The 27,297-nt window shown below is 36.1% G+C and overlaps 1 protein-coding gene across 4 annotated transcripts; it reads right to left on the bottom strand.

Moving 5' to 3' along the window:
• Positions 1-469: 469 nt before the first annotated feature.
• Positions 470-26,260, bottom strand: ICU2 (DNA-directed DNA polymerase). 4 transcript variants are annotated; one of them, XR_016044304.1, is made up of 32 exons: positions 25,418-26,260; positions 24,237-24,844; positions 21,996-22,166; positions 21,817-21,900; positions 21,322-21,396; positions 20,296-20,360; positions 17,653-17,743; positions 17,286-17,474; positions 10,956-11,104; positions 10,365-10,479; positions 10,029-10,208; positions 9,831-9,944; positions 9,581-9,700; positions 9,076-9,393; positions 8,863-8,955; positions 7,598-7,719; positions 7,431-7,503; positions 7,233-7,289; positions 5,766-5,858; positions 5,551-5,676; positions 5,363-5,460; positions 5,210-5,255; positions 4,786-4,899; positions 4,620-4,703; positions 2,953-3,066; positions 2,516-2,605; positions 2,351-2,427; positions 1,843-2,065; positions 1,658-1,760; positions 1,111-1,230; positions 916-990; positions 470-817 (listed from the first exon to the last, which is right to left on the bottom strand). XR_016044304.1 is itself a non-coding variant. In XM_020668878.2 (32 exons), exons 1-32 carry the CDS (start codon positions 25,986-25,988, stop codon positions 665-667), a joined length of 4,662 nt encoding a protein of 1,553 aa, XP_020524537.1. In that variant the 5' UTR covers positions 25,989-26,260; the 3' UTR covers positions 470-664. The 4 variants fall into 4 exon arrangements, 1 of the variants encoding a protein (XP_020524537.1); XM_020668878.2 differs by having other exon boundaries at positions 1,707-1,760; XR_016044305.1 differs by lacking the exon at positions 2,351-2,427 and having other exon boundaries at positions 1,707-1,760.
• Between the last annotated feature and the right edge of the window lie 1,037 nt (positions 26,261-27,297).

Raw genomic sequence — 27,297 nt, 5'->3', positions numbered from 1 at the left:
GATACTGATATCCAAGTATGTGCGAGTGCGTGGGAGACAAACTTGAATGGTAAGCTTGTATCAAACCAGAGAGTACATACAAGAGACAGCAAGCCATTTTTCTCTCCGGGTGACTTTTTCTTTCAGATAAATTAGTCCAACACGCATATTTTATATCGATTATAAGGACCTAACTAGGGCCAGCAATGAGCCCGATGGACTGGCCTGGGAGGTCTGGCCCCCAAAAAAATAGAGCCTGGGCCACAGTTTGTGGCCTGAGTGCCAGGCAAGGGCCAGTGCCAACCCAGTTCGGCGCGGCCCTCTTTTTTTCTTGTTTTTCTTTTATTTTTCTTCGATTGTTTTCTGCCAAGCCTGCCCTCAACAGGGCCACGCCTAGAACTAGCTCCATGGATACTAGGGCCAGGGCAAGAGCCAGCAGCGCCTGTTGCCACCCTTAACCTCTAATTAAACATTCAACAAAGCAGCCACATGCTCAAACCTTGCTTTGGCAATATTTACTCAATGGAACCTTTCTTTGGCAATTTTGGCCCCATGTTACAAGCGCCAGTGAATGTTAATACTCAATAAAATACAACCCAAAACCCTATTAGCATTAGACGCCATCAAGCCCACTTGTACAAGAGGTGCATTAACAACAGCAAGAGAAGAGAACCCCAAACACCAGTCAAACAGACACGCACAGGTCCTTGAGCCGGACCCAACCATATGCACAGCTCTCCCTAATTCTCTGTATTGTTGAGGATGCTGGCTCTACTAAGGGCCGGATGCTTGCAAGGTGCTTCTCAATTGCTATTCTCATACTGTATTCCAACTGCAACTAAACCACAAGAAAAGGAAACTTGTAAAATAAATAATTGTTCAGACATTACAAAATGAAGGCCAAATTATAAATAGAATCATGAAATTTTTAGAAACCTTTCCGATAAACCGTGCAGAATCCAACACATGACAGTAGTATGAGAGTTGCCTGTATAGCTCTGCCTCTGTATACTGTTTTTTCAAACAATAGAGCAAACACAGGTCCCCATAGTTAAACGGAAGGAAATTAATCGTGTTGTGCCAAAAAAGAAGCATGGCGTATTGAAGGCAGAAAGAATTAAAGTTTAGTACCTCTTTTATGAGATGGCCATTACAACGTGGAAAGTTTGGACATACCGTTCCTCTCTCTGATTCACCAATCACCCGCAGATTCAGAGTACGAGTGGTATGCTTACACATTTCGTCATCGCACTGGAGAACAAAATGCAGGTGTGTTTGAACAAGAATATTTGTGACAATTTCTAGCTGTGGCAGTTTTATGTCCTCTAAAAGCACTTTCACAATGTGACACTAGAAAATTCATGCTTATCAAGAGAAAAAATAAGTGGGTCAATATTTTCCTGGGAATTGAGATTCAAATGCAACCCAAAAAACTCATTCAAATTTGTTATCTGGCCTAAAGATCCATCATCCATTGCACATGTTTGTAATTGCACAGGAAAGAATACCATAGTCTAATGAGATACAGAAAACCAGTTGATTAGGGTCATGCCTATTAGAACAAGACCCGACCCCAATTGGTCAGACCCACGTGCTCTCACCCATCACCAGCATCCATCATTTCATGAGGGTCAAGACTTACAGAGAACTGTGATTTTCTGTAGTCTAATCTACTTACATTTACTGTGAAATAACATGGAGTGAAGACGTAGAATTTTGATGAGTACCATCATAAGTCCATCATAATACTTGGAGATGAACTTCTCTGCCTGCCTCTTCACCTGAGAAGGCAAGAGACTGGTGTAAATATCTCCAATTGGTTAATAATTTATGAAATAACACGAGTAGCCTAAAATTGCCAACCTGGTTTGCTATCATGGCCGGAGATATTCTGCTTCCATCACCCTCATCTGGGCATCTTGAACAGCGCAATCGGAGCCAGAAGTTACCACCTGGTTCTTCTTGTGTTTGAGATTCAGTCTTTTTTTGAGAAGCTAGAGCAGTTATTAAGCTGGACACTGTGGGGCACTCAAAACTAGCAGAGCAACTGGGACATGATATCCACAAAGGCTCACAACCCCGGTATCTGCATATTTCATTCAGTTTGTTGAAACGGAATGTGTGAGCTCTTGAACTTTATTTCTAGTATTAGACTGCAAAAAGGCCTATGTCTCGAGCAATATCAGAAGGCCATTAATTTCATCTTCTTAAAAAATCAAAAAAATATGTGATTTGTGAATACCACAAAAACACCCTCCCACTCCATTGACGCTTAGGGCATTAAGGGATAAATGATTTGAAAGTGGCATCCTTGTAAATTTTCAAATTTTGAGAAGAAAAACCAAAGAACAACATTAGAGAATTAAATCACCTGTCTTCATCATCAGCTGTACATAAAAGCAAACTAGAAGAATCTCTGTTCACTGATTCATCTATTTTATGTTGGAACTGGGGAAACAAAAATAAATCCATAAGGATACGTCCTCGTAGAGACACCTAAGGAAGGGTTCTTTCTAACAATCTCCTACAGGCTTACCTTGGATGACTCGATCCCAAGACAATCAGCCAGACGTGAAGGACTGGTGCCTTGAATCGTTGCACAAAGTCGTGATACCACAGGATGAATCTGCAAATCATATTGAATAGCTCAGCAACACAGACCCTTGACCTCAACTAATCAATAATGATACCAATAGAATGTTTAGAACAGTAAAGGAAACCATACTGATCCAATGGACTATGGAAAAACCACGGTCACTGGATCATTGCCATCAATTAAAATGATGAATGGTGAATACACCACTAAGGTCATATATTCAGATGATTCTCATTCTATCTCCATCACGACCCATTTTAATGGATGGATAACCCAAGAGACTATGGTTTTTTCAGCACTCACTCAGGTTAGATATCCGTTTCCCTAATAACAAAACGTTCATGGAGCAATGAAGCAAAGAAATACTTGAAGCTAACCTGCTGTGACAAGTAATACTCGATATCAACCATCCAATCCTCATTGTCCCTTTTCAGTTCATCAGGATGTCTAGCTCTTTGAGCTATTCCAGCAGAAGAACCAGATCCAGAACCCTGCCAAGTAGCAATTATCATATCATTGAAACAATCTACTGAACTAAGCTCATGGTGCAATACACATTTACCAATAATTGCAAATGATTATATCCTAAATCACCTTCACTCATGTAAAATCGACAAAGTTTAGCTGCCGAAAACAGCATATGCAATTTGGAAAACCAGATCACAAAATAGTTAAGAAGACCATCTCATATATCTGGCCTTTCCCTGTGCATTGACATAGCAGCCACTCAATTAGAAAGTTAACCATGATGGCAAACCATTATTTTCTAGACATCATCATATTCATGGGTTTATCAAACAGTACCAATGCAGTGGTAAGGCCCTGCTTAAGCATAGTGACCAACTAATAACTCAAAAAATCCAATAGATATTTCCCGCAAAATTTTCAAATATATTGATGAGGGCATAGCAGCTTCCCTGGGCTAGTTTAATTATTTTTTGTATTTACTCTGAAGGTCTACTCCAGACGTGGTGTGTCTTCAGAGCCAGTCGCTCTAGCAGATGCATGCACACCTACTGCGTCTGATGTGCCCACCAGAGCAGCAGTTTGATTCTCGTCCTACAGATGTAGCTGTCCCACTTTCTACCTCTTCCACGTTGTTCATCTTTTCTTCCCCTTCTACTTTCTATCCTCAAGAAAAAATTCCCTCCTTTCCTCTCTTTTCTTATCCTTCGTATCTTTTATTACATTTTCTCTCCCATGCCTTTTCTTTTTCCTTTTTTTTTTTTTTTTCCTTATATCCCTTGGTCCTCTTCATCCTTATTTGTTTCTTTCCCCCTTTTCCCTTCTAATTTTTCTTCTCTCTTGTCTCCTCTTTTTCTACTTCCTTTCCCCTATTTTCTTCTTTCTTTATACTTTGCCTTACCATAACCTTCCAAACAACAACCATGCCCATTGACCATTCAAAGATCCATCAAACCCTAAAAGCAACTCCTAGGTTCTTAGAAACACCAAAACAAAATCTGTTGAAACCCTAAAGCCTAATTTTCTCTCTAAACTCAAAACCTAAACTTTTACTCCCATTAACCAAAAAACTTGGAACTAAATTGTGGGAGTCCTTCCAGAATTGACTTAAAGCATTCTGTGCCCCCCTCTTCACTCCAGGCTGTAGGCTAGCCTAAGACTTGATTGGAAACGATTTTGTTTGCCTGATTTTGTTGAAGGACAGATTTCCATCCATTCCAAATTTGAAATCTCACCTACCAGGATTAAAACAAGCTCCTGAATTGCATGTTTGGCTTACTGACAGTCATTTAATTTGTTTTGTAATATTACTGATGAAACTGTAGTTTTTTTTTACCTTGCTCGGATTTATAATGATCTCCAAACACACTGTAAAGTCCTGTAATCATAGATTAGTGAGTGGCTAAGTTGCATCATATATGCAATCACTTCAATACACAACAAACATTCATTCAAGATCACTAAAGTGTCTAATCACAAAATCATCTAATACTTGAGTTTTCCAACCAATAGAACAAAACCACACTTCTCAAGGGGAACAGGCCGTGACAATAAAGAGAAAGGACAGAAGAGACCATACTGGCTGGCAGCAAATAATATAAGGAACTGTATCACCGGCAGAGCAACCAATGCGATGCCCACTTTGCTTCAATCTCAATGCAACCTGCAGAGAAATAAACAGAGTATTTATACACAAACTGATCTCAAAGACGAAGAATGATGAGTATCAGCACAAATCATCACACCTGAACATGAGGTTGGTTTCTCGCATCTGCATAGTCCTCTGGTGGTTTAGTCAAGGATTTCGTAATCACATACTTATCAAGTTCGACTTCACCATTTCTCATCTCTTCTTGCACCTATTTGCAGGAGACTAGGATTTAGTACAACTACAAACATGAGCAAATTTGTCCATTCCATAAGTGAAAGTATCTTACAACAGTGGACCATGGGAAGACCATAATCCATAAGGTCATCACCTTCCATGAAAACACATAATGATGGAGAAAACAGGGACCCACCAAAACAACCACCACCTACAATGCTAGTTCTCTCTCCATTAGGGTCCATCATTTCAAAGGACAGTGATGAGCCAATGGAATATGATTTTTCCCCGTTCACCATTGGATTATCGTAAACTTTAGTATCATATGATAGGCGACCAAGTACCTTCATTAGATGGCCATGTATTGCTTCTACAACATCTTCACATGATCTGTGATGAAAGAAGAAAGGGAAAGACAAGACAACACAAATGAGGGAATATTTTAGGAACAAGCCTCTTTTTTTATGCAGTGAAACTGAATATAGAGATGCACTTACCCTCCAGATAATATATGGTTGAGACAGAAATCCCCTAGTTCCTTTGCTAGCAAACTCCAGTCACGACGTACTATGTCAAGACCCTTTCGTTCAATGACCTAATAGAAGGAAAAGTAACCAGTAACATTAACACCAAAAACTGATAAATTTTCAAAATCCCAACAGGTAACAGAGAAGTAATTTTCCACCTCATACAGTGACCCATCCTTGTTAAATAGCACTTTGACAGCGGCATATTTCTTTTTCTTGAGAAGGAGCATTCTCTTGTATAATCCATCAAGATCTATTTCTAAACACCTATACTTCTTGTTGACCTACAAGAGGGCAAATAGATATTTGAAAATCACTTTCTTGCATTAAGAAGCCCAATTTATCCAAATCACTAACATCCTTACAGCCTCACCTCTTTGATGACCTTTACGGCTATAGCTTTGGCTTCTGAAATATCATCAAGTCCACTGTGTATCATAATAGAGTCTGTATCTCCATAAATTACCTGAAACATGGGTAGCCTATCATGGAACTTTGAGCATCACTATAGACACATGCACAGATCCCATATAAAAAACTGAGAGAAAAAACAGTTTCGCTAGCTACCATTCCACAATGAACAGTCCTTGTTCAAGACAACATGAAAGACTGCTGGAAAGATAAACCTATGGCGAGCCTCTTTAACAGAAATTATCTAATATGCCCCCTGCATTTCTTCCTATTTAGGTAAATTAGGTCCTTTCAAAGATTGAGGATGTGTTGATCGGCAGCTTACAGGATAACATCCACTTAAAAATGCTTCAAACCAGTAGGATAATCAAGTTTACATAATTGCATCAATAATGATGATGTGGATTGTCACCATCAACGTTATCCAACACTCAATTATGGCGCTGGTGTCGTGTAGACACCTCCAGAAACAGCTTAGAGAAATAAATAACTCCACAAACAGCTTAGAATAATAAACGAAACATCTTACAATAATAAATAACAAAAAGGCTAGGTGTAGAGTTTAAGCACCATAGACGTGTATTGGACATTGATACTAGTGTCAGTGTCTATCCAAGACTGGAACCATATGTGTGAGAAGTACCATACTCTCAAATCATACTTCACAAATCTTGATAGTTGTGGATCATCAACATTTCAACAATGCAATGACTTGTAAAATGCAGTGGCTCCCATATTTTGGCCAATTGACTGGACTTTGTCAGAAGGGGTTAAAAAACATATTTAGACTTTTACTTTGTTGTATTTGGTTTGTGCAGTACTAGGAGATTACATTCAAGCATTATTTACTTTCAGTCATTGTTTACTCCTGATCTGATAATCATGTTCCGTTTCCTTGATCTATTTCATTGCAATTGAAGGATTATTCAATACCCAAGTAACCTCTTTTGAGATTATCCAATTTAGGTAAATTTTCTTAATGGGCTCACATGTGCATGAGGACATTCAATCTACTATCCTAGATAATTTTAGCAGAGTGCATTTCATTTTGATTTTATCCGTGGTTTTGCATAGTCCTTTGCAGTCATACTACCGATCTTCAGTACTGAAAAATTGTTGCCATAGAGATCATAAAACAGTACAAATAGGGAAAATAGCAAACTGCATCCTTAACTAAAAGAAGCCAACACAAGCATAACACAGATCAAGTGCACATCACACATGCACATGCACACGCATGGCGTGCACACACACACGCATAGATGCACGCGCACATACACACACACCTACCTTTTCCTAATTACATGTCAGAAAACATAATTAAGATCGAGGAACTCCTGATGAAGCCTACAGAAAATAACGATTGCACCATTGAAGCAAAAAACTAAATGATTTTCTCAGAAGCTCTAAAATTTATTAAGAAAAGGACCTCCAAATTTAAGTTATTCTGGACAAGGTCAACAGTGCTCTGCAAGATCTCCCGTCCCTACCAATACAACAATAAATTGATTAGTCAAGTAAATGAGAAACACTGGTTAAAGCACATTTACATAAATTCCAATAATGTCCAGGTATAGAACAGATCAATAAACGCTAATGAAATATTGATACTGAACATTATCCACACCTGTAGTGTTATGAGCTCTGCTAGTGGCTTTGCATAAAACCTTGAATTGGAGAAGCCCAAGCAACCATACATACTGGAATACAATTCAGTGAAGTCAAAAGCCTGCTGCTAAATGTGCTAACTGGGAGAAACTATATTAAAAATAGCATCCAATTGCAACAGCATACCTGTTTGCAGTTAGCTTCAAAGCCTGTTGTTGAATATCAAGCTGCTGAATCTTGTAAATATTGGAGGTCTTCTTGATCCACGATTTAACATTTCTCCTCCTCTCAACCAAATTTTTCAATAACTACAAAATTCCGAAAAATAATCAGAAAATATCATGAACTACAAAAATGTGGTAAACCTACGAATGGAACATGCTTATAAACCACCAATAAAAAGGCATGATTAGCAGAAAAAGGAGCTTCTCCATCAATTGCACGAGAACAGTGGCTTTGATCTTTGGAAAACTTCAGAAACTTTTTAGATTGACAACAGATTTAGCCAACTGGCTGCTTGTAAATATCCAAAAATTTAGCTAATGTGAATATATGATTAGAGAAATCAGCAATCACAAAATATTAGCCAAAAGAAATTTTTCTACAAACAAGATTTGGATTAGTAGTACAAAGAACCTAGAAAAACATTGGTATTAATTCATGGTTGCTCTAGACAGTGGCCCTCTGTGGGCTAGGAAGGCTCTATCTGATGTAGCAGGCGGTATTGCAACAATCAATGAAGGTGATATATTCATAATATATGTCATAAAAAAGTACATCAATGAAGGATACCTATGTTGAAGCATGAAGGAAAATGATAAACATAAATCCATGAAGAGTATATATGTTTGTCAAAGCTTTCGAACTCATAAACATTCTATGTCCATCAGCCAGCCTATCAATTTGCTGTAGATGGTATCAGACTTACATGTGTATTTACATAAGCTGTAAGAGGTACAGGAGACACAGAATGTTCAGTGTAATACGGAGAAAGACAAGAACAGAAAAAATTAGGAGATTATTTGTCAATGGTAGTCCACAATAGAGGCCACATGCAACTCTCAAGATTAGGATGGTCCCCTCAGAACTAACATATACTTCTTTCTTTAAACTTTGTGAATTTTGTTATTTGGATCTGGTCAGAATGCAAGAACTCACATAGACCTACTTGATTGTAATAAATTTAGAAAGGGATTTTTCCATAAAAATGTTAGCATTGTCTCTGAAAATTAAACCCTAGCGAAACCAAACTCAAACAAATATATGGCACTAAAAGCTAAATCAAAGTAGTGAATTAATAATCTGATTGCCCATCTACTAAAAACCAGAACGAAAGGGTTTCTTCAACACAGAGGAGTAGAAAATATCAAGGGTAAAAAATGATATGTATGCTTGCTTATATCTTTTTGTATTATTTACAAGAGAGGAGAAGCTCAACTTTTTAGAAATACCTCAGGTAGAACTCCAGTGGTTCTACTAGATGGTAAACTAGGAATTGAACCATCACTTGTTCGTTCAACTGTGGTGAAGCAGATATTGTACTCCTGTAGAATGTTACGACTATAGTATAATTAGATAAAGGGAGATTTACATATCAAATCCTGACTATTTCAATGTTGCAATCATTACTTTTTTATAGCAAGGTCAACAAGTTTGTGAGTCACCTGGATGATGGATGGATACAAACTATTGAAGTCCAGCAATAGAATATACTTGTCATAAAGACCTTTCTTAGGTTCCAACACCAGACCACCAGAGTAGGCAGGACCCTTTTTACGTTTTTCCTTATCATTATGTTGATCATCACCATCAAAATTGTAATCATCAACATTTGGATCATTGAGGTCTCCTTCCTCTGCGCCACCAGCCATTCTTCGTTTAGTTGAGGTGATTTTTTTATGAATAGCCTTGTCAGGGACAATGTATTTCTTTGAATGAAAAGCATGCAATAAAAGGTATTCCACTCTCTGTGCCCTCGCTCCCTGGAAAACAAATCATTGAACAAGATAAGGAATTTCCAAATTCACAAAGAGCCTTACATTTTCATTAGAGACAGATGTTGGATGCTCCAGTGGTGGACCGTATACCATTCACCAACGGTGTTGCCACCAGAGAAACTTTTAACTTCAAGAAGAGTTCTGAAACAATGCAGAGCAATCGAAAACTAACCTGGAGCGTCTTCCCCCAGAGATTACCACTAATATTAGTCAGTTGGCGTGTTAATGGAAGCACACTCAAATGAAACATCAATCCTAAAGATAGCCAAGCATCAGTCTCCCCACATTCCACCTGATTCCATGCACTTAAATAAGCACTCAATCCTATCTTAACAAACATGACAAAATAGGAGAACGTCTCATCCACTTAAATATTAAGAGAGATACAAGTGACAAAAATTTGACTTTGGCAGAGAACGTACAAGTTCAAGAAGGGAGTTTGCTGTTTGAAACATCAATGGAATATCAAGTGGAGCAATTTCTTTCCGGTCCTTCCGCAATTGAGTTTTGGCAAGTTGTGTCAAAGAGTAACTCACCTGGACATGCATCCTTATATAAACGTGTTTATTTAGAATAGCACAAAGGCCATAAAGATTAAATAGAATCATAAAGGTAAATACCTCCTTTAAAAGATCACGTGAGGCTAAATATGTATCACATAAAAGTCGACCAGAAATGCAGGATAACACTCCGGGACTAGTTCCACTTCCAAATAGGTTATTTCCTTTTGTAAGTTTTGGCATGGAAGAGCGTTTGAGACGGCCAAGTTTGGACCACATATTACTCGGCACCTTGCAATCCTGCAGTAATATTCAATGACAAATTTATCATCCAAGCTCTACATAATAAACAATAACCAGATAAAGGTTAAAATATGACTTGATCAATATTCTCTTCATCGAGTTAGTTTAATCAATGAGCTAGTTTCACTAAAAGGTTATAAAAAAATTACGCACCTGTGCTCGGTGAAGAAGAACATCAAGATCAAACCCAGAAATGTTGTGCCCAACCAAAACATCACTGTCTAATTTGTGTAATTCAGTCATAAAGCGGTTTAACAAGGCACGTTCACTGCAAAAAAAAGGGAAAAACAAAAACTTGAGCAATATTCTACAGCATAACTTTAAATCTAAAAAATTATTTGTCCCACTAGAAACCCTTAATCAAGTGTTATATAACCAGCGTTCCAATACTCACAAAACTCATCTCGAGGCAACATAGACTTGATCCTATCGAAGTCAATCAAAAAATTTGTGAATATGTTTTATTCAACTTGTGATCACCCAGAAGTTTATATGCACTATTGCCGTTTTCAGACTCAGTAAAAAGGCTGCCAATGGGGTTACAGGTTTGTTTTCATTCTTAAGAGTGCCTTTAAGCCTCTGTAAAATATGGTTGGTCCTAGTTTGACCCTCTTCTGCTGAAAAACATTTGAGTTGAGCAATATGCAAAGGATCACTTGAACTTCCATTACATTAAAATCAAGTTTCAAGTTTTCCAACATTGTGCCTAAGTATAGTCACATGTAGTTAGGGAAAGAAGCATGCCTGCCCTCACATACTAGCACAATATTCCCAGCCTTTTTATTTCGTTCATCAGCTTCCTTGGTAAATCCCAGAGGGAACACATCACCATCAAGCTTGCGAATAACAGTAAAATGGCTATCGGGTCGTTTCCATTCTGAAGGGCTATCAATCTACAAAGAAATAGATCAAAAATTTCAACTAAGGTAAACAATGCTCGATATATCAAACTATAAAATTAATTAACTTTTCAAGAATACGATGATGAAAGAATCTTCTTTTTAGTCCCAACAAACATGGCAAGCCGAAGGAAAAGTAAATCAGCCAGAATGGAGAGAGGCATTCAGAGGAATAAGGAAGCAAAAGATTCATAAATATAATGTAAAATGATGAAAATGCATAGTGTAATATTTATGATTTAATAATAGTTGCTGGGAGCAGGAGCAGGAGCGGGAGCGAAGTTCGGGGATGTGAGCTGGGACCAACCCCTAGCTGAAGTTTCTTACCCTTGGAGCGCTGCTCAAGGAGCGAGGAGCGATCTTCTATATACACTACATATATATGGGAGGGTTCAAAAATCCAGATTCGGCTGCCTAGGCATTTTGGGTGCTTGGCCGCCTAGGCGCCCAAAGACAGGGTCCCCACACCAAAATTGAAACCACCCCCCCTCCCCCGCCCCACAAAACAAAAAAACACAAGGGAGTGCTTAGAGCATGGTTTTAAGCCACATAGAGTTTTTTGGGCAATTTTAGAGCCCCAAACTCCTTGAAATATGAAATAGACGAAAATGTAATAATACAATCACATAACAGATTTACGGATACAAGTCTCAGAGAGATTGTAACTTGTAAGACATTAAAATGCTTGAAATCCCAATTGACATTTCAAGAAACTAGATGTCTAGACTAGAAACGATACACCAAGTCAACAAGGCAAAATCAAAAAACAAATATATAAGACTTAAATGAATAACTGAATATATAAAACCTTAGTTTCACTTTCACATAAGACGTAACCCATTAAGATATCACAGTCAATTATTTATCAACTAAAGTAAAACAAAAATAATAGAATATCAAAACATGACACATTGCACAAAAAAGGAATCAACCATTCATAAAAGACTACGATGTATGCTCAATTTCATCGTTCAAATGAGAAAATATTCAATTAATCACAAAAAAAAAAATCAATCTTTTAACTACAAACATGTAAAAATATCGTAAAAGAAAAAACACACAATTCAAAACATAATAATAGAATATCAACTAAAGTAAAACAAAAATAATAGAATATCAAAACATGACACATTGCACAAAAAAGGAATCAACCATTCATAAAAGACTACGATGTATGCTCAATTTCATCGTTCAAATGAGAAAATATTCAATTAATCACAAAAAAAAAAAAATCAATCTTTTAACTACAAACATGTAAAAATATCGTAAAAGAAAAAACACACAATTCAAAACATAATATTTTGTAGCAAAATAAAATCAAAACGCTCTTTTAAATATGATAATACTTTAAAAATATCAAAATCAAATCGATGTCGGAGCAAACCTCGTCTATTGGGCCACCAAAAGTTCTGAAAATCAACTAATAGAAGCTCCAAATCCAACCACAAACTATTGCCTTTGTTTTGGAAAGAAATCGAAAAAATAAAAAATTTATTGATCTTTCGATAAATCACAAAAGAGAGGTATTTGGGGGGGTTTCTCACCCTAAAGGCCACAATTTTTGTTTTGGGAGTTTCGAATACGCCCTTTTTAGGGGGGGGAAATATATTTTTTGACCCTCACCGAGGGCCTTTTCGGCCCATCCGCAAAGTGTCACGGGGCAGCGCCTAGGTGGGCACCCAGACAATAGCGCCTAGGTAGTGCCTTGCCCCCCTAGGCGGGGGCCCAGAGACAAGGCACATAATGACCCCGCTCAAACAGCGCCTACACGTTTTTTAAATTTTTTTGCCTAGGCGGTTGGGCGGCTGAATTTTTGAACACTGCCCCATATATATATATATATTTGTATATGTACACAAGCATGCACGCACACACTTACATGCACACACAAACACACACAGACAAGTATTCTCAATTGTCAATGTATATATTATTCCATTTACTTGAATGATAAATCCTAAATGTATGTGTGTGCATATCAATCTTTTCAAAAGTGATATTTTAAAAATAAAAGAATGAACAATCAATCTTTTAGAATACATGCTAATAAGAACTTTATTGCTAGAAAGTCCAATAAAAAACTATGAAATCCAAAAAAAATAATACACTTAAGAATCTATAGAATACAATCGTAAAGAGCACACTTAGAATCGATAGAGCATACTTAAGAGTCTATATAGTTAAGAGTACACATAGAGTCTATAGACATAAAAAAATGATAGACATAAGAAAATTACAAAATTCAAAAATAGATTTTCTATTATAAATAGAAAAATTATACGAAATTAAAGAGAGATTTTGTGGTAAAAAAAGGTAATGTACCAAAATATTAATAATTAAAAATCAAGGAAAAGATTGTAGGAAGATTTAAAGTAAGATACAATAGATTCATGAAATGATACTAAATTGATTATTTAAGAAGAATGACATAAAGGTCATTACAAAATCCAAAAAATATTTTCTGCTTCAACGAAAAGTTTTTACATAAAAACTAAGGGAATAAATAAATCAACAAATTTCATACACATTCAATAAATAAATAAATAAAAGTTTGTCAATTGAGCAGATACTTTTGACAAGTAAAAAAGACATTTTGTGTAAGAACATATAATGTATGAAAATCTTAATAATTAAAACTCAAAGGAAATATTTTAGAGAAGATTTGAAGTGAGATACAATAAATACATGAAATGACAATAAATCGATTATTTAAGAAATGAAATACATAAAGGGCATTACGAAATCCAAGAAAAGATTTTTTACTATAAACAAAAGTCTTTAAATGAAAATTAAGAGAATAAATAAATGAATAAAAAGTGTCATTATGGTCATACACTTTCAAATATTATAAAACAAAAAAAAACAACAGCAATTGAATAAACACTTTTGAAAGGTAGAAAATACATTTTGTGTAAAAAAAATATAATGTACGAAAATATTAATAATTAAAATAAAGGTAAATATTTTAGGGAATATTTGAAGTGAGATACAATAAATGCATGAAATGATACAATATTACAAAATCCAAGAAAAGACTTTTTAATATAAATTACAGATTTTAAATGAAAATAAAGTGAAAAAAGCAAATATATGAAATAATTCTATCATTATAATACACTTTGAAATAATAAAAATCCTCAATTAAGTAGATAATTTGGCGGAATGGATCAAGATCCTTTGCAGTCAAGGATCGAGATCCCCTTACGGAACCATGATTCCAATACGTAGGGATCGAGATCCCCAGATAGGAGGAAACGAGTATCGCTCGAGCTCTGCTTCTGGGATCGCTGGATCAAGATTCCAAGACGGGATCACCACCACTTGACCAAGATCCTTGCAACCATTTATTCAATATCAAGTGATACATGGTATTACGATGTTTACATTACATATTAATATGGCAGAGAAATTTCAAATAGGCACCTACATTTTTACAAATAAAAAAAAAATCCCTGCAATTAACAAGGCTATGGTCTTATTTAATATTTTGTGGAACTCAATATTATTATAGTACTTCACAATCCTTGTTAAAAGGGACTACTGGAACAATTTGGTTTTCACATGCAACAAATTCGAGATAAATCGTTTTGATGAACACATGACATAGAACATCCCCTATCTTTTCAGCACATAGCTACTAGCTGGGTTCTTATTTTGGGTTTTGTCCCCTATTGTACCATAGTTATCAAGATCGGACCAAAACAATGGTCTAACCGATCGAAATGCCAACTGGTACCTTGGCCAGTGTAGTCTGAATTAAAACCAGCCTTGCTCAAAAATGAGTAAAAAACAATGTTTGACTAGTTATGGCCAGTCTGATCCAACGATATTGATCGGTTCAACTGCCCAAACAAAATTGGACATCTTTTTTTCTAAAGATATTACATATTTCTATACAATTATTCACACTTTTACTTATAATTTGTAAAATCATATCAAACCATTTCAATCGGTGGTCGGACTGGTTCTTGACTGAACTAGACCCCTCACCAATTCGGTAGCTAGTCCGATCCTTATAACACTATGTTGTACTCCCTGGGTAAGTCCCATGTTAATTTTCTGCAAATAACATAGATTTACCATGGGGTTCTTTCTTGCCAAGGTTCAAAAACGCAAAGGCGGCCGCCTAGGTGGTTTGGTGTCTGGGCCATCTAAGCGGGCGCCCAAGCACAAAGGCGGCATGTGTTGACTTTTTTAAAAATGTTGGACCCTCGACACCTCCCCCCATTTTATTGTTTATAGAATTTTCTTTATTTAATAACTTTTGTATATAATATTATTGTTAAGAAGTGGAATCGAATCAAGCTTAAGTGCCGAACCAAAATGTTTGCGTTCCTATATCTCCTCTTTTACAAACACTATAAGCTTCAAAAAGATTGGGAATGAATATCCTTTAATTTCGTGACTGTTCGAGGAGGTCGAAAAAAATTTTGATCTCTCTACAAATTTTCAAATCTTGTTTTTTTCAAGCTGTTTCTCATTCTAAACTTCACTAAAATTGTTTTTGGGAGCAAGAATGGCCCCCATAACCATTTTCCCCCCTTTTAAGGGGGTAAAATGACGATTTTAGACATTGCCCAAATGGCATTTTCTGCCATTAGGCGAGGCGGCGCCTAGGCGCTTGCCTTTTATGCCACTTAGGCAGGCGCCTAGATGGATCTGCCTAGAGCATGCCGCCTTGCCCAAGACTAGACATTTTTTAAAAAAGGCCGCCTAAGCAGCAAGGCAACCGAATTTTCAATTATTGTTTCTTGCATAACTAAAAATCGGTATTCAACTCAACTAACCATTCTAAAACATAAATAGATTTATCTATTGTACTATGTTATCTAATTTATAATTTTAAAAAATGCCCTTAATTTCCTTAACTAAAAAATAAAGTCCATATATAAAATATCATAGTTATCAAGACCAGAGCAGACCAACATACCAACTAGTCGGACCCTTGATCCGACTTGTGGGGCCGCTGACGGTACCTTAGAGGGTCTGGTCTAAAGTAAAACTAGGTTTGCTCAAAACCCGGTAAAAACTACTTTCTGATTGGTTTTACCCAGTCAGACAAGCCGATTTCAACCAATTCAACTGGCCAAACAAAATTGGACAACTTTTCTTAATATATTTCATATCTCTAAACTGTTATTCATATTTTTCTTTATACTTTTAAAATATGGTCAAACAGGTTTGACCGACAATCGGTCTGATTTTAACTGTACCAAAACTCTCACCAGTTCATTGGCCGGTCTGATCCTGATAATACTCCTCAACACAATAGGTAATATATCTATATTTTACACTTATGGAGTTTAGAATTATGCATACATAGTACATATTATCAATATATCATTCAAATAGTTGAAAATATACCAGTATGCATGTGCATAAGGGTGCATGTATCTTTGTGTGCTTGTGTGCATCTGTTTCTATGTCTACATGTGCATGTATGCATAAACAAATGTATGTATGTAGAACATGTTATACACAATGTATGTATGTAGAACATGTTATACACAAGGTATGTATGTAGACATGTATGTATAACCAAATGTATGTTTTTTTATGATGTATGTATGTATATATGTGTCTATTATTTTTAGATGTATGTATCTATGTGTGTGTGTAAAATGTGTATGCATGTGTATATATTTGTTGCATGTGTTAAAAGAATCGTACATTTCATCAAGCAGTAGTACATGGACAACATTTTTTCTCAGTCACTGAGGATTCAAACTCAAAACTAAAGGTTATGGGCCCAAAAACTTCAGAACACTAGGCTACAAGATAGAACTCCCTTTACACATACACTTTTGAATAGATAGCACCTACAAAAAATTCACTTGACCCATTGTACACTAAATACCCATAAAAAAGGTCTATCACTTACCTGTTTATCTCTGGAAAGAGAGGTAGAGGATTCAACTAAAGCATGCGAAATGTGAGGCCTACCAATTAGCATGTATCATAAACATTTCGCTTGTAACGTATGCATTACAAACTTCTTGCATGTGAATTGAAGCATAGAAGGGCTCCTTGACATTGTACCTTGAGATATGTCCCCAATGCCTATGACTACATAACTCGCAACCAAGAACTACCAAATTCAAGTACATGGAGGTTCATTTACATTCATAAGAAAGATTATTACTTAAGAAGAGAATTAATCATACTTCATGGGTACCTTGACATTGCGGTAACAAACAATAGATGCACAAACAACTTCATTCATATTTTTCTGTTGATTGATAACTGTTTTCAAATTTATTGCTGCAGTCGTCACGGTAGGGATCTCTCTTGCAGCACCTGAAGAAGTTGCTATATTCACATCCTTAGGACAGTCAACAACAACTTCCATTTTGCACCAGCTCACCTATTCAAATAACACCAACTTATCATATTTACATAAAACATGACAAAATTTCATCTTAGTAAGTTGTTAAATCATAACAACACAGAACTCATGTTCACAACCAACACAACCAGCACAAAATCATATACAACTAGCAAAATATCGTACAATATTCAAGCAGTAAGAAGCAAAATAGTACCCGTTGTAGAGCAGGACAGCTGGAAAATTTTGATATAGTGAGCCAACAGGGCCCTTTTATTTTCCTTTTTACGAGAAAGAGCTCCAAAGCACTGCATTGAACACACGCATGATAATAAAGCTTACATATAAAAATGAGTTCAAAAGTACTATAATAAAGATAATTGCATAATAAATTGAATGTTCATATATTACCAATTATAACAACAAGAAGAGTAATTAAAAACATAAGACAAGGGCAAAAAGTACAAATATCTATAAAAATGTAAACCCTAAAACAGGAGCTCACTACTCACACTTTACAGAATAATTTCATCAATAATCATAGAGAAGAGTTTAATGTTAGCAGTTTCAAAAAATTATCATAGAGAACAGCTCTGTAAATAATGTATAACAAAAGCCAGAAAAGTACTCAAGCATACACTACTCACACTTTACAGAATAATTTCAGCAATAATCATACAGAAGAGTTTAATGTTAACAGTTTCAAAAAATTATCATAGAGATGAGCTCAGTAAATAATGTATAATAAAAGCCAGAAAAGCACTCAAGCTTATAAACGTACTTGGAATGCAACCATCCATATATTTGTCCATTTGTTCAGCAAGGAGGGGACCAAAAACCACAACAAAGGGAGGGTGACAAAGAACTCCAACCACTAGGCTATGGGGAGGTTCACCTCACCATCAAATATTTTTCTCCAATGTAGTTATATTGTGCAAAGCCCCAGCAGGCCCTAAGTAACAATGATGGAAGACAGTGAAACTAGCTTTATCATGTGACATCAAACATAATTACTGTGACCATTGTTAAATTGTTGAGAAGCGTCAAAAGTTTAGAAACAATAAAGTTACAAAAGTTAAATTTTGCGGCAAATGTTTATATAAATAAACCTTGTCTAAATAATAAATGCAATTTACTGGGGCCCTTCCATCAGGCATAAATGTCTTATTTCCCAGTGACACAGAGAAGTTGGAATCAGATATAGACAGCAGAGTAAAACCTACTAAAGCAAAAAAAGCCAACATTGAAGAAGGTCACACAATATCTATAGCAGGAAGGAATAATTCTTGGACAAGGAACCAAGTAGTTCACATCCAGTCTGAAGTAAACATTCATAGGCATTCATCCATGACCAGAGCTTTTTCAACCTAAAACTCCGCTGTAGAGGTAGGGCAGAATATTTGTCCCTTCATGACAATTTTAGCATTTCCACACATTGCACCAATTTATATGCAGAATCATGATGGCAGGGCCCTATTTCCTAGGATCTGACCTCTGCAAAGAAGCATCTGAAAAGAGAGATGCGATGGACTGGAAAAGATTAACTATTTTACAAAATAATGGTGAAAAAACATAATATCCACCCAAAAATCAAATTTATTGCTAAAATGAGAGAAACCTCAAATGAAGATTTCGAAATATAATTCAGTTACCATATCCTGCACCTCCTTGGCAGCAGTGAATTATTGCCCCCATTACTTATGGGCAACTCCATCAGGTTTAGAAAACACATAAAAAAACCCTAACACTATTCCACATATATATATATATATATATATATATATATATATATATATATCTGTGTGTGTGTGTATGGCCCAAATTTAACACTCTGGCAGCCCATGTTCGCTGCTAGGTGTGGGGGCGTTTTTGTCACTTTTATTCTGTATGAATTTTTAAATTTTTTCTTGTGCACCTGGGTCTCACTGGTCTTGCTCACCTCTTTAAAAATCTCAGCTCAAAAAGATTCATATGAAAAAAAAGAGAAAATGAAAAGGTACCCATATATGCGTGCCGTTGGACATCCTCAAATCAATCTTGGCCATCCAAAATATATTTATTCAATAGGCCGCCAGCCAGCTCACAGATCATATTCATATATATGTATATATGTATACATATGTACACGACAAAACTTGATATCTAATCAGCATATTTGAAAGCAGAGCTCAAAGGAGGTTGAATGAATCAACATATCCAAGTTTATACTTTTCTTATATATACATTTGCAGTAACAAACAGTGCCTGTGTCTCTCTGTGTACTAGTGTGTATTGTGTACATGTAAAGGTGCATAACAAGCATGCATATATATGTGTATGAGAATTACCCAAAAGAGAGAAGAATTCATGCATGCACATGCCCAATGTATTATGCATTACATTTGATACATGCATGTGTCAGCTCTTGGGAATGCTTTCTTACATTCACAGCTTGTTGTGAAGAAAACCAAATGCCCGAGAGATTAGTCTACTAGATGTATTGCTTGCAATGACTAAAACATTATATTGCTTGCAACAGCAACAACAATAAAATCTGTATAGATTGAAAGGTTTTCTTCTATCCCAGTCTATTACATAAAACATGAAAGCCACCCCAAGAGGCTCACTGACATCAAAGACATAACATAACAGTCCTAAACTGTTTTCACATGATACAGCAATTGATATTTCATATTTGTTATTTCAAAATCCCAACATAAACAAAACACAGACATTGACGTTCAGACAGAGAAAGATACAGGATGAGGTCAGTCCAATGGTCTGAAATGAAGTTTCTGGTAGCTGTATTTTATTTTATTTTTTGGGGTGGGGGGAGCAAGGCTTGCATACAAGAGAGAGAAGAGAGAGAGAGAAAGCAAACCTGGTATTGGTACCAAAAAGAGCAGAAAAATGTCCTCCTCTTAAATCGGAAGGAAGAGGTGAATCCTGCATCAGTAGATTCCATAATAAGCAAAACTTCTCAAACTAAAAAGATTCAGGATAAAAACGACTGCACTAAGAACTAATGAATCTATATAGCAAACCAATCAAATTATCCATAAAAACATAAATGTGCCTATTAAAATTGAAATGGAAATGATTTTGTCAGTCAGAGCCAAAAACACAGACCAAAAAACGAAAATTGAACAAACAAATATTCATTGAAACATTTATAAATTAGTGCTGTTTGCACCTTTGGCAGAAATTAATAGCAATCCAGGGAATACCAATCCCAAGATCAACCTTTGTGGGTAATGATAAAAGCAAAAAGTGGCCATGGATCACAATAATGTAAATAACTAACTCCCACAGTCCTGAAAGATATAAGCCACAAGAATTAGGATTGAAAATAAAATTATGTCCGTGATCCAATATAGAGAAAAGAATATGGGACAAAATTCAAACATCAAAATAGTGTTTCCATTAACTTCTAGAAGTACTGTGATTTGCCCTTTTTTTTAATTTATTACTTGCCAAAAGTGCATTTTCTCATCCTTGTTCCACTTTGGGATCCGAGTGAAATATTTCACACATCATAAGTTTATAAAGCTCTGGTTTCAGCAGAAAAGTGTGCCATGTAGAGAGATCATTGCACAGTGCTCGTGATCCTCCAAGGCTTGTGCATTTAAGATATTATATTGTCTCAGGTGAGAAGCAAACACAGTAAGGCACAATCAAGAAAGTGCAAAATAACTTGATTATAATGAACACAACAAACTTCAAAGGGAAAAATAAATTATCTTAAACCTCTGTTGCTCCAGGTATAACCACAATTGAGATATAAAAGTAGATTGCTTTTGCATATTATCATACCAAACATCCACATAAGACAAAATGAGGTTTAACACTACCAGTGCTTCCATTGAGCAGGAATAGTTAGCAAACTCAATGAAGAAGATTGTGTTACCTTGTATGGGTAGCTGATCTTAAGAACATAATGCTTGCCAATAGGTACACCAGATTGTTCAAATGCATAGCTCCTCTGCCACAATATGGATAATGATTAAGAACTGGAAACCAAACAACTTAGCCAATTATCCTGGCTAGAAACTATGTTATATAGTAGATGTTGACTACCACCTCATAATAACGACAATAAGCCCCCTGAGGAGTGGAACAAACGGGAAGTGATAATTATGAAAATGAATTGGACAAAGGCATTAAGCAAATGCCATTTCCCAGCACAAGAGCTAACTAAACTCAATGACTGGCAATTGTCTTTCCAAAGGAAAACTAATAATGTTTTATGTATTGTAACGAAACATAAAAGGAACAGCAACATAGAATGCAAACTAAGGCAATATGAAACCAAATAAAAACTTTCTGCTCATTAACAAAGGTCAAAGTCACGAGCCAAGAAATCAAGCAATGAAATATAGTCCGAAAATGGGGAAAAATTAACCTTCACAGGAGTCATGCTAAAAGTTGACACATTAAGATCCAACAGTCTTTTGGATAATTCATTCTTTAATCCAGTTGCCATATCCTATACAAAAACCAAAAGAAGATGTTTTAATTTCACGAAACTTTGATCTTAACAACCATAAAAACATTTTACCACGTCAAATAAATGATAATTACTTGCAGCTTGGTCCGAAATGTTGTATGTGTGATTCTGGAGTCCTTCAAAGCACTTTCAAGCTCTGCGACTGCATTTCCTTTAAAAACTGAACCAGTAGGGATGGCATAGACACATCTCAGTAAATTTTTTACAACTACACAACAACTGAGATATGCATCACCTGATTTAACCTAGAGCCAACAAATGAATCTATATCAATATTTGATTACTCACCCTTCTCAAGTAGCAAAAAATATATATCACAAACAAGTGAGACATGAAAATGAATGGCAAAACACGAGGTAACACAATTGGAAAAGGAAAAATCTATTTAGGAAAAATTTTAGACTATATAACACTAATGTTAAAAAAATATTGAAGCAACAATAGCATCTTTCATTCTTTCCATCAAAGAATAGCACAGATCCATAAGTCAGATGATGCCATGTCTATTTTTCTTAGAATCAATAAATAAAACCAATTTAAATCATTGTAAGAAAAAGGAATCAAAAGCAATTACTTAATGACACATCTGATGAAAAAAAAAGGAGATGCAGTAGGGAGCACCATGTAAGAGACCAAAAGTCAACACCGATGTTTTTTGTGCTCGATACTTGCTTAGCAGAGAGGATCATAACACTTTATGATTTGTCTTTTATCATCACATGCGGTGACATGCACAGTGGCGTAATGCTCTAGGTGAGTTAGATCCAACTTTAGAAATTGGAGGTTCTTTCTTAATATGTTCAAACACCAAGTGATGTGATTTCGCTGTGAAGTGTGCTGGGAATTTACATCTGTACTCATAATACAAAGGCATAGAGCTACAGTGTCACAATCACCAAATCTAGAACAACCAGAAATATGTTACCTCATTAGCTTTTTAGGATCATTCAGTAGACTGAAAATCAATTAAGTGACAACCCATGATAGGACAAATAAAAGCAACATCTTAAAGAGCTTCACTTAAAAAAGCCAAGAAGACAGAGCATGTACGCTAACTCCCTACAATCATTATGTTTTCCATGAAAGTATGATACTTGAAGGATCAATTCACATCTTTAGGAAACTTTAAATTGCATTATCTCCAAGTGGAGATTACAACCATAGGTTAAAAAGTTATAGCAAAGTTACAAGAGAAACAGGAAAGTTAAAAGAGAAACAAGTGTGGTGCCTTGTTGTTTCAAGAATCAAGATTCAGGACAATTTAGATTCAATAATCAATTGAGACTTACTGATTGGTGGCCTACACTAGAAATTAAATGCTGTAAATTGTGGGATAACAAGCAGCCTTGTTGTTTCAAGAATCAAGATTCAGGACAATTTAGATTCAATAATCAATTGAGATTTACTCATTGGTGGCCTACACTAGAAATGAAATGCCGTAAATTGTGGGATAACAAGCATAAAAAGAGATTGAGTTGTAAAGGACTAAGAGTTGTAAAGGACTATGTCCTACGAATATAATTTTGTCCAAACAGTGAAGCCAGAAGGTATGTATAGGTTTAAACAGTTTGTACTTGATACGTCACAAAATTCCTATCAAGAGTAGGTCATTCTTTCATCTTGGATCTCTCTCTCTCTTTCCCCCAATGCAAATTGACCACTGATCTAAAGAAGATATTCCGAATAGGCCTCAAAATTTCTTGGAAGAAGATCCAAAACCTCTCTCGCTCACTCTTCCACAAAAGAAGGATAATGGAGTGTAATAATAAGTGACAGATTTAAAGCTAAATGGATAGAGATATAGCTCAGGTCAAGGCTCTCAAGTTCAGTGTATGAAGCTCCTATAGAGCCTCCCTGTCACAACATTTTCTTTTGTTGAAAAATACAATGGACGACAAAGGAAACAAAGTTGAATCAGAAGAAGTACAGCAGGTTGCCAAATAGAAATAACTGCAGTAAGCTTTGACAACAAGAAAATATGTGTACTAGAGAAATAATAACCAAAATGGATTACGAAGGAACAATGCATTTTATCCTAGGCCTAAAAGCCTAAAATTTCACATTCAGAAATATTGAAGTATCATTACAAGGAAAGCCAGCCCAAACTAACATCTTTTAGTGCTTAGATCCTCAAATGTAAAGTGCACCTGAAAGTTTCTAACATTAAGCAGCACTCAAAACTACCATAGTATGAAAGAATAAATATATTTTTCTTGTCAAACAAAACAAGAAAAGAACAGATGAAAACAGAACTCCAGATAACATTTTGAATGGAAACACCTTTCCAAATAGAAACACCTTATAAATGGGAATACCTTTCCAAAGAGGTACAAAGTACCAACATTTGCACCATAGATCTCCTCATATGCATCAATTATATAGAAAGGTAGTGACCCATCTGGGTCCAAAGAAAACTCTGTCTTCTCTTCATAATTTACTGGGAGTTCTGAAACTTCCCCATTCTGACCACCATTCACCTTCTCCCCTTGTGATACAGCTTGCCAACCAGCAGTAGCAGTGGGCATAGAATTGCTCTCAATATTAACCTTTGCATTAAGCAAAACTTTGTCTTCAACTGTTCCCTTCTCTATTTTAGCATTTCTTTCAGAAACAAGCAAACCAACCTTTCCTTTTTCCACTATGGGCCCCTCTCGAAGTAAATTATTATGAGATGCATCAGGATCTTGACAATCATTAGCACCAGAAGCCAGCTCTGGTTCCAGGTGAGGTGAAGTCTCGGCATGAGTATCCATGCTCATGCCTGTATCGTCAGTATCAGGACCCAAGCGCTCATTCCCCAAAACCATACTTGAAACTAGGGGTAACTTATCAATCCCAGATTTAGAATTTTTGTTAATAGAAACTGTTTCACACTCAACAGGTCGCAGCATTGCATCAGATGATGGTAATGAAGCCTTTGTACCTACATTATTTCAGGAAAAACAAAAAACATAAAAATCTATTAAAATCTTCTCGAGTAAATGTGAACCATTTGCATCAAGTGTCAATGCAACAATTTTTGTTTTTTTCTGGAAGTCAAGTGTTAATGCAACATTCAAAAAGGAAAAAAAAAAAAGTAGAATTGGGAGTAATGGAAACATGTACTAAATACTTCAAGTAAAACATATTTAGAGAATCAAGTATTTTATAAAAAAAGAAAAAGAAAAAATAAGCAAATAAGCATATTTCCAAGAGCATCTGTGCATATTCAGCATGAAACCATTCCAAAAAATCCAGACACAAACAAAGATAATAAAAATGACAGTTAATACAAAATGAAAAAACATATGCAGTGAAATGATGAAAGAGCACAAAAGCCCCAAGGCACTGTTCCCCCAAAGCTCCTCCAGAGCATGAGCTAAAGAAACAAAAGATCCGTGGAAAATCAGCAAAAAGGTAGGACTTTTCACATAAATATAGGGCCTAATTAAGCCTAATTCATCATTAAACAAAACAACAATTCCAAAAGAGCCAAAACCCATTTTCCTAAAGTTACCTAATCGCCTTCTCCTCCTCTCTCTGTCAGTCTCGTCAGGCGCAAATTCCATTAACACATCCTCTATAATGGCCTCAGCACTCACCCCCCTCACTCCCCCCTTCTCCTCCCTCTTCTTCAACACATTCGAAGTAAACATGGAAGTGAGCCTCTGCTTTCCCATTAAAGCAGCAGCAGCAGAGAAAGACGAGCTCTGCTTTGCTTCATCTTTCTCTCTCTTCTCCTTCTTCCTCTTCTCTGAAACCAAGCCCCTCTTTCTCTGAAACCCCTCATCTTCTTCGTCCGAAGAAGGGGGAAGCTGGTCTTTTCCCCAATCTTCTTCTTCCCCTTCATCTCCATAACCAAGACCATTGTCGTCCACTATGAATTCCTTCGCAGAAGCTTTGCGCTCTGCAACCAAGCGGGCATATTCATCTTCAGGAAGACTGTCGTAGATTGGTTCTGCCAATTTGATTTCTGGGGTTTTCTGTACCGTGCCGTCACGCAGGGCCTTGAGGCGCTCAAGGGCCGTGGAGCGCGGGTCTGATGAGGCTGTGGTACCTATTCGACTACTGCGACGATCAGTCGGCATTGTTTTCTAGGCCGGCGGTCGGTTTCTCTCTGTCTCTCCTGGTTGAGGGATTTCCGCCTCCTCACCAACCCTCTCTCTCTCTGCGGTGCGCGTGGTTGGGTGATCTCCCCTTGTCTTTTTGGGGGGAAGACCCTCTCTCTCTCCACTGCGTAGTGATCCCTCTCTCTCTCTCACACACCTGCGCGTTGTGATCCCTCGCTCTCTCTCTCTCTCTCTCCTGACTGGTTTGATCATTTGTCTCTCACCATGCCTACTCGGAGTGAATTAAAAGTGGCGCGAAAGGGCATCCGTTTTGGCGCCAAAAAGATGGACGGGCCCTGACCTTGGGCGTAAGACGCGCCATTTTTTAAGAAGAAATACGGTGGGAAAGTTTTTGTAAATGCAGATGGCCTGGTTAGCCAGCCTTTCTTAAAATACAATTTAAAAAAAAAATGATATTTTTAAATCCGTTAAAAACTGAGTTTTTTCAAATGGATCTTAAAAATCATGTGTTTTTAATGAAATTGGTATAAATCTGTATTTTTTATTTTTCAAATACACTTTTTAAAAAGTTTTCTTCTATGTAACTTTATAGAAATTTGCATTCTCTTCATTTTAATATCTTCACGTTTTGATTTAGAGTTTTCCATAAAAGATTTTCTTAAAAAGTGTATTAAAAAATTTGAGCAATATGTTCCAAACAAAATAATCTAACAACCGTATGTATTAAAATATATGTAGAGTTCGAGGAAGAGCAACCCAATAAAACTCTTCTTTTTCTCTAACCTAGAGCATTAATTTAAAGAGCAAGAGAGATCAGTAACAACTAAAAATTTAGGCAATTATAAATTCAGGATGAGATTCGACTATTTAAATTTGTTTAATTATTTGTTACTTTCATTCTATATAAAGGTTTGATGAATTTCACTTTTTGAAACATTTTTGTTGTTTCATTGGAATAAAAAAACAAAGCATTTTGGATGGATCATTATTTTATATTTTTGAACTTTGTGTTTTAGGCAACTGCAATCCTATATTGAGAGTGTGTTTGTTTTCTTAAACAATAATCCTATACATTAGGTTATTGTTTAGCATTGTTGTTTCATTATTTACTTACAATAGATCTACCATGGGTTTTGTTTAGTGATAACAGAGTTAGCATTGCTATTGTATTTATTGAAAAATGCACAAAACTCTGCCATAATGATACACGGTAACGAGATAAAATCATTCTTCAATAATTTAATGTATCCATGGAACAATTATAAATCATATTTTTGTCATGTGTCATACTAAACGTATCTGATTTTTTCACTTTATATATTTTTTT

The sequence above is a fragment of the Amborella trichopoda genome, chromosome 11 (genome assembly GCF_054954075.1).
Source record: "Amborella trichopoda isolate Santa Cruz 75 chromosome 11, AtrichopodaSantaCruz75HAP2 v2.0, whole genome shotgun sequence".
NCBI lineage: Eukaryota > Viridiplantae > Streptophyta > Magnoliopsida > Amborellales > Amborellaceae > Amborella > Amborella trichopoda.
This window is presented reverse-complemented; position numbering and strand designations above follow the sequence as displayed.

What these genes read in the sequence shown, in the direction of transcription:
- ICU2 (XM_020668878.2), bottom strand. Translation starts at nt 25,988, where the DNA reads ATGCCGACTGATCGTCGCAGTAGTCGAATAGGTACCACAGCCTCATCA. An exon ending in TTCTTCTTCACCGAGCACAG is followed by an intron (nt 10,209 to 10,364) that starts GTGCGTAATTTT and finishes ATATTACTGCAG; the next exon opens with GATTGCAAGGTGCCGAGTAA. An exon ending in AGTATTACTTGTCACAGCAG is followed by an intron (nt 2,606 to 2,952) that starts GTTAGCTTCAAG and finishes TATGATTTGCAG; the next exon opens with ATTCATCCTGTGGTATCACG.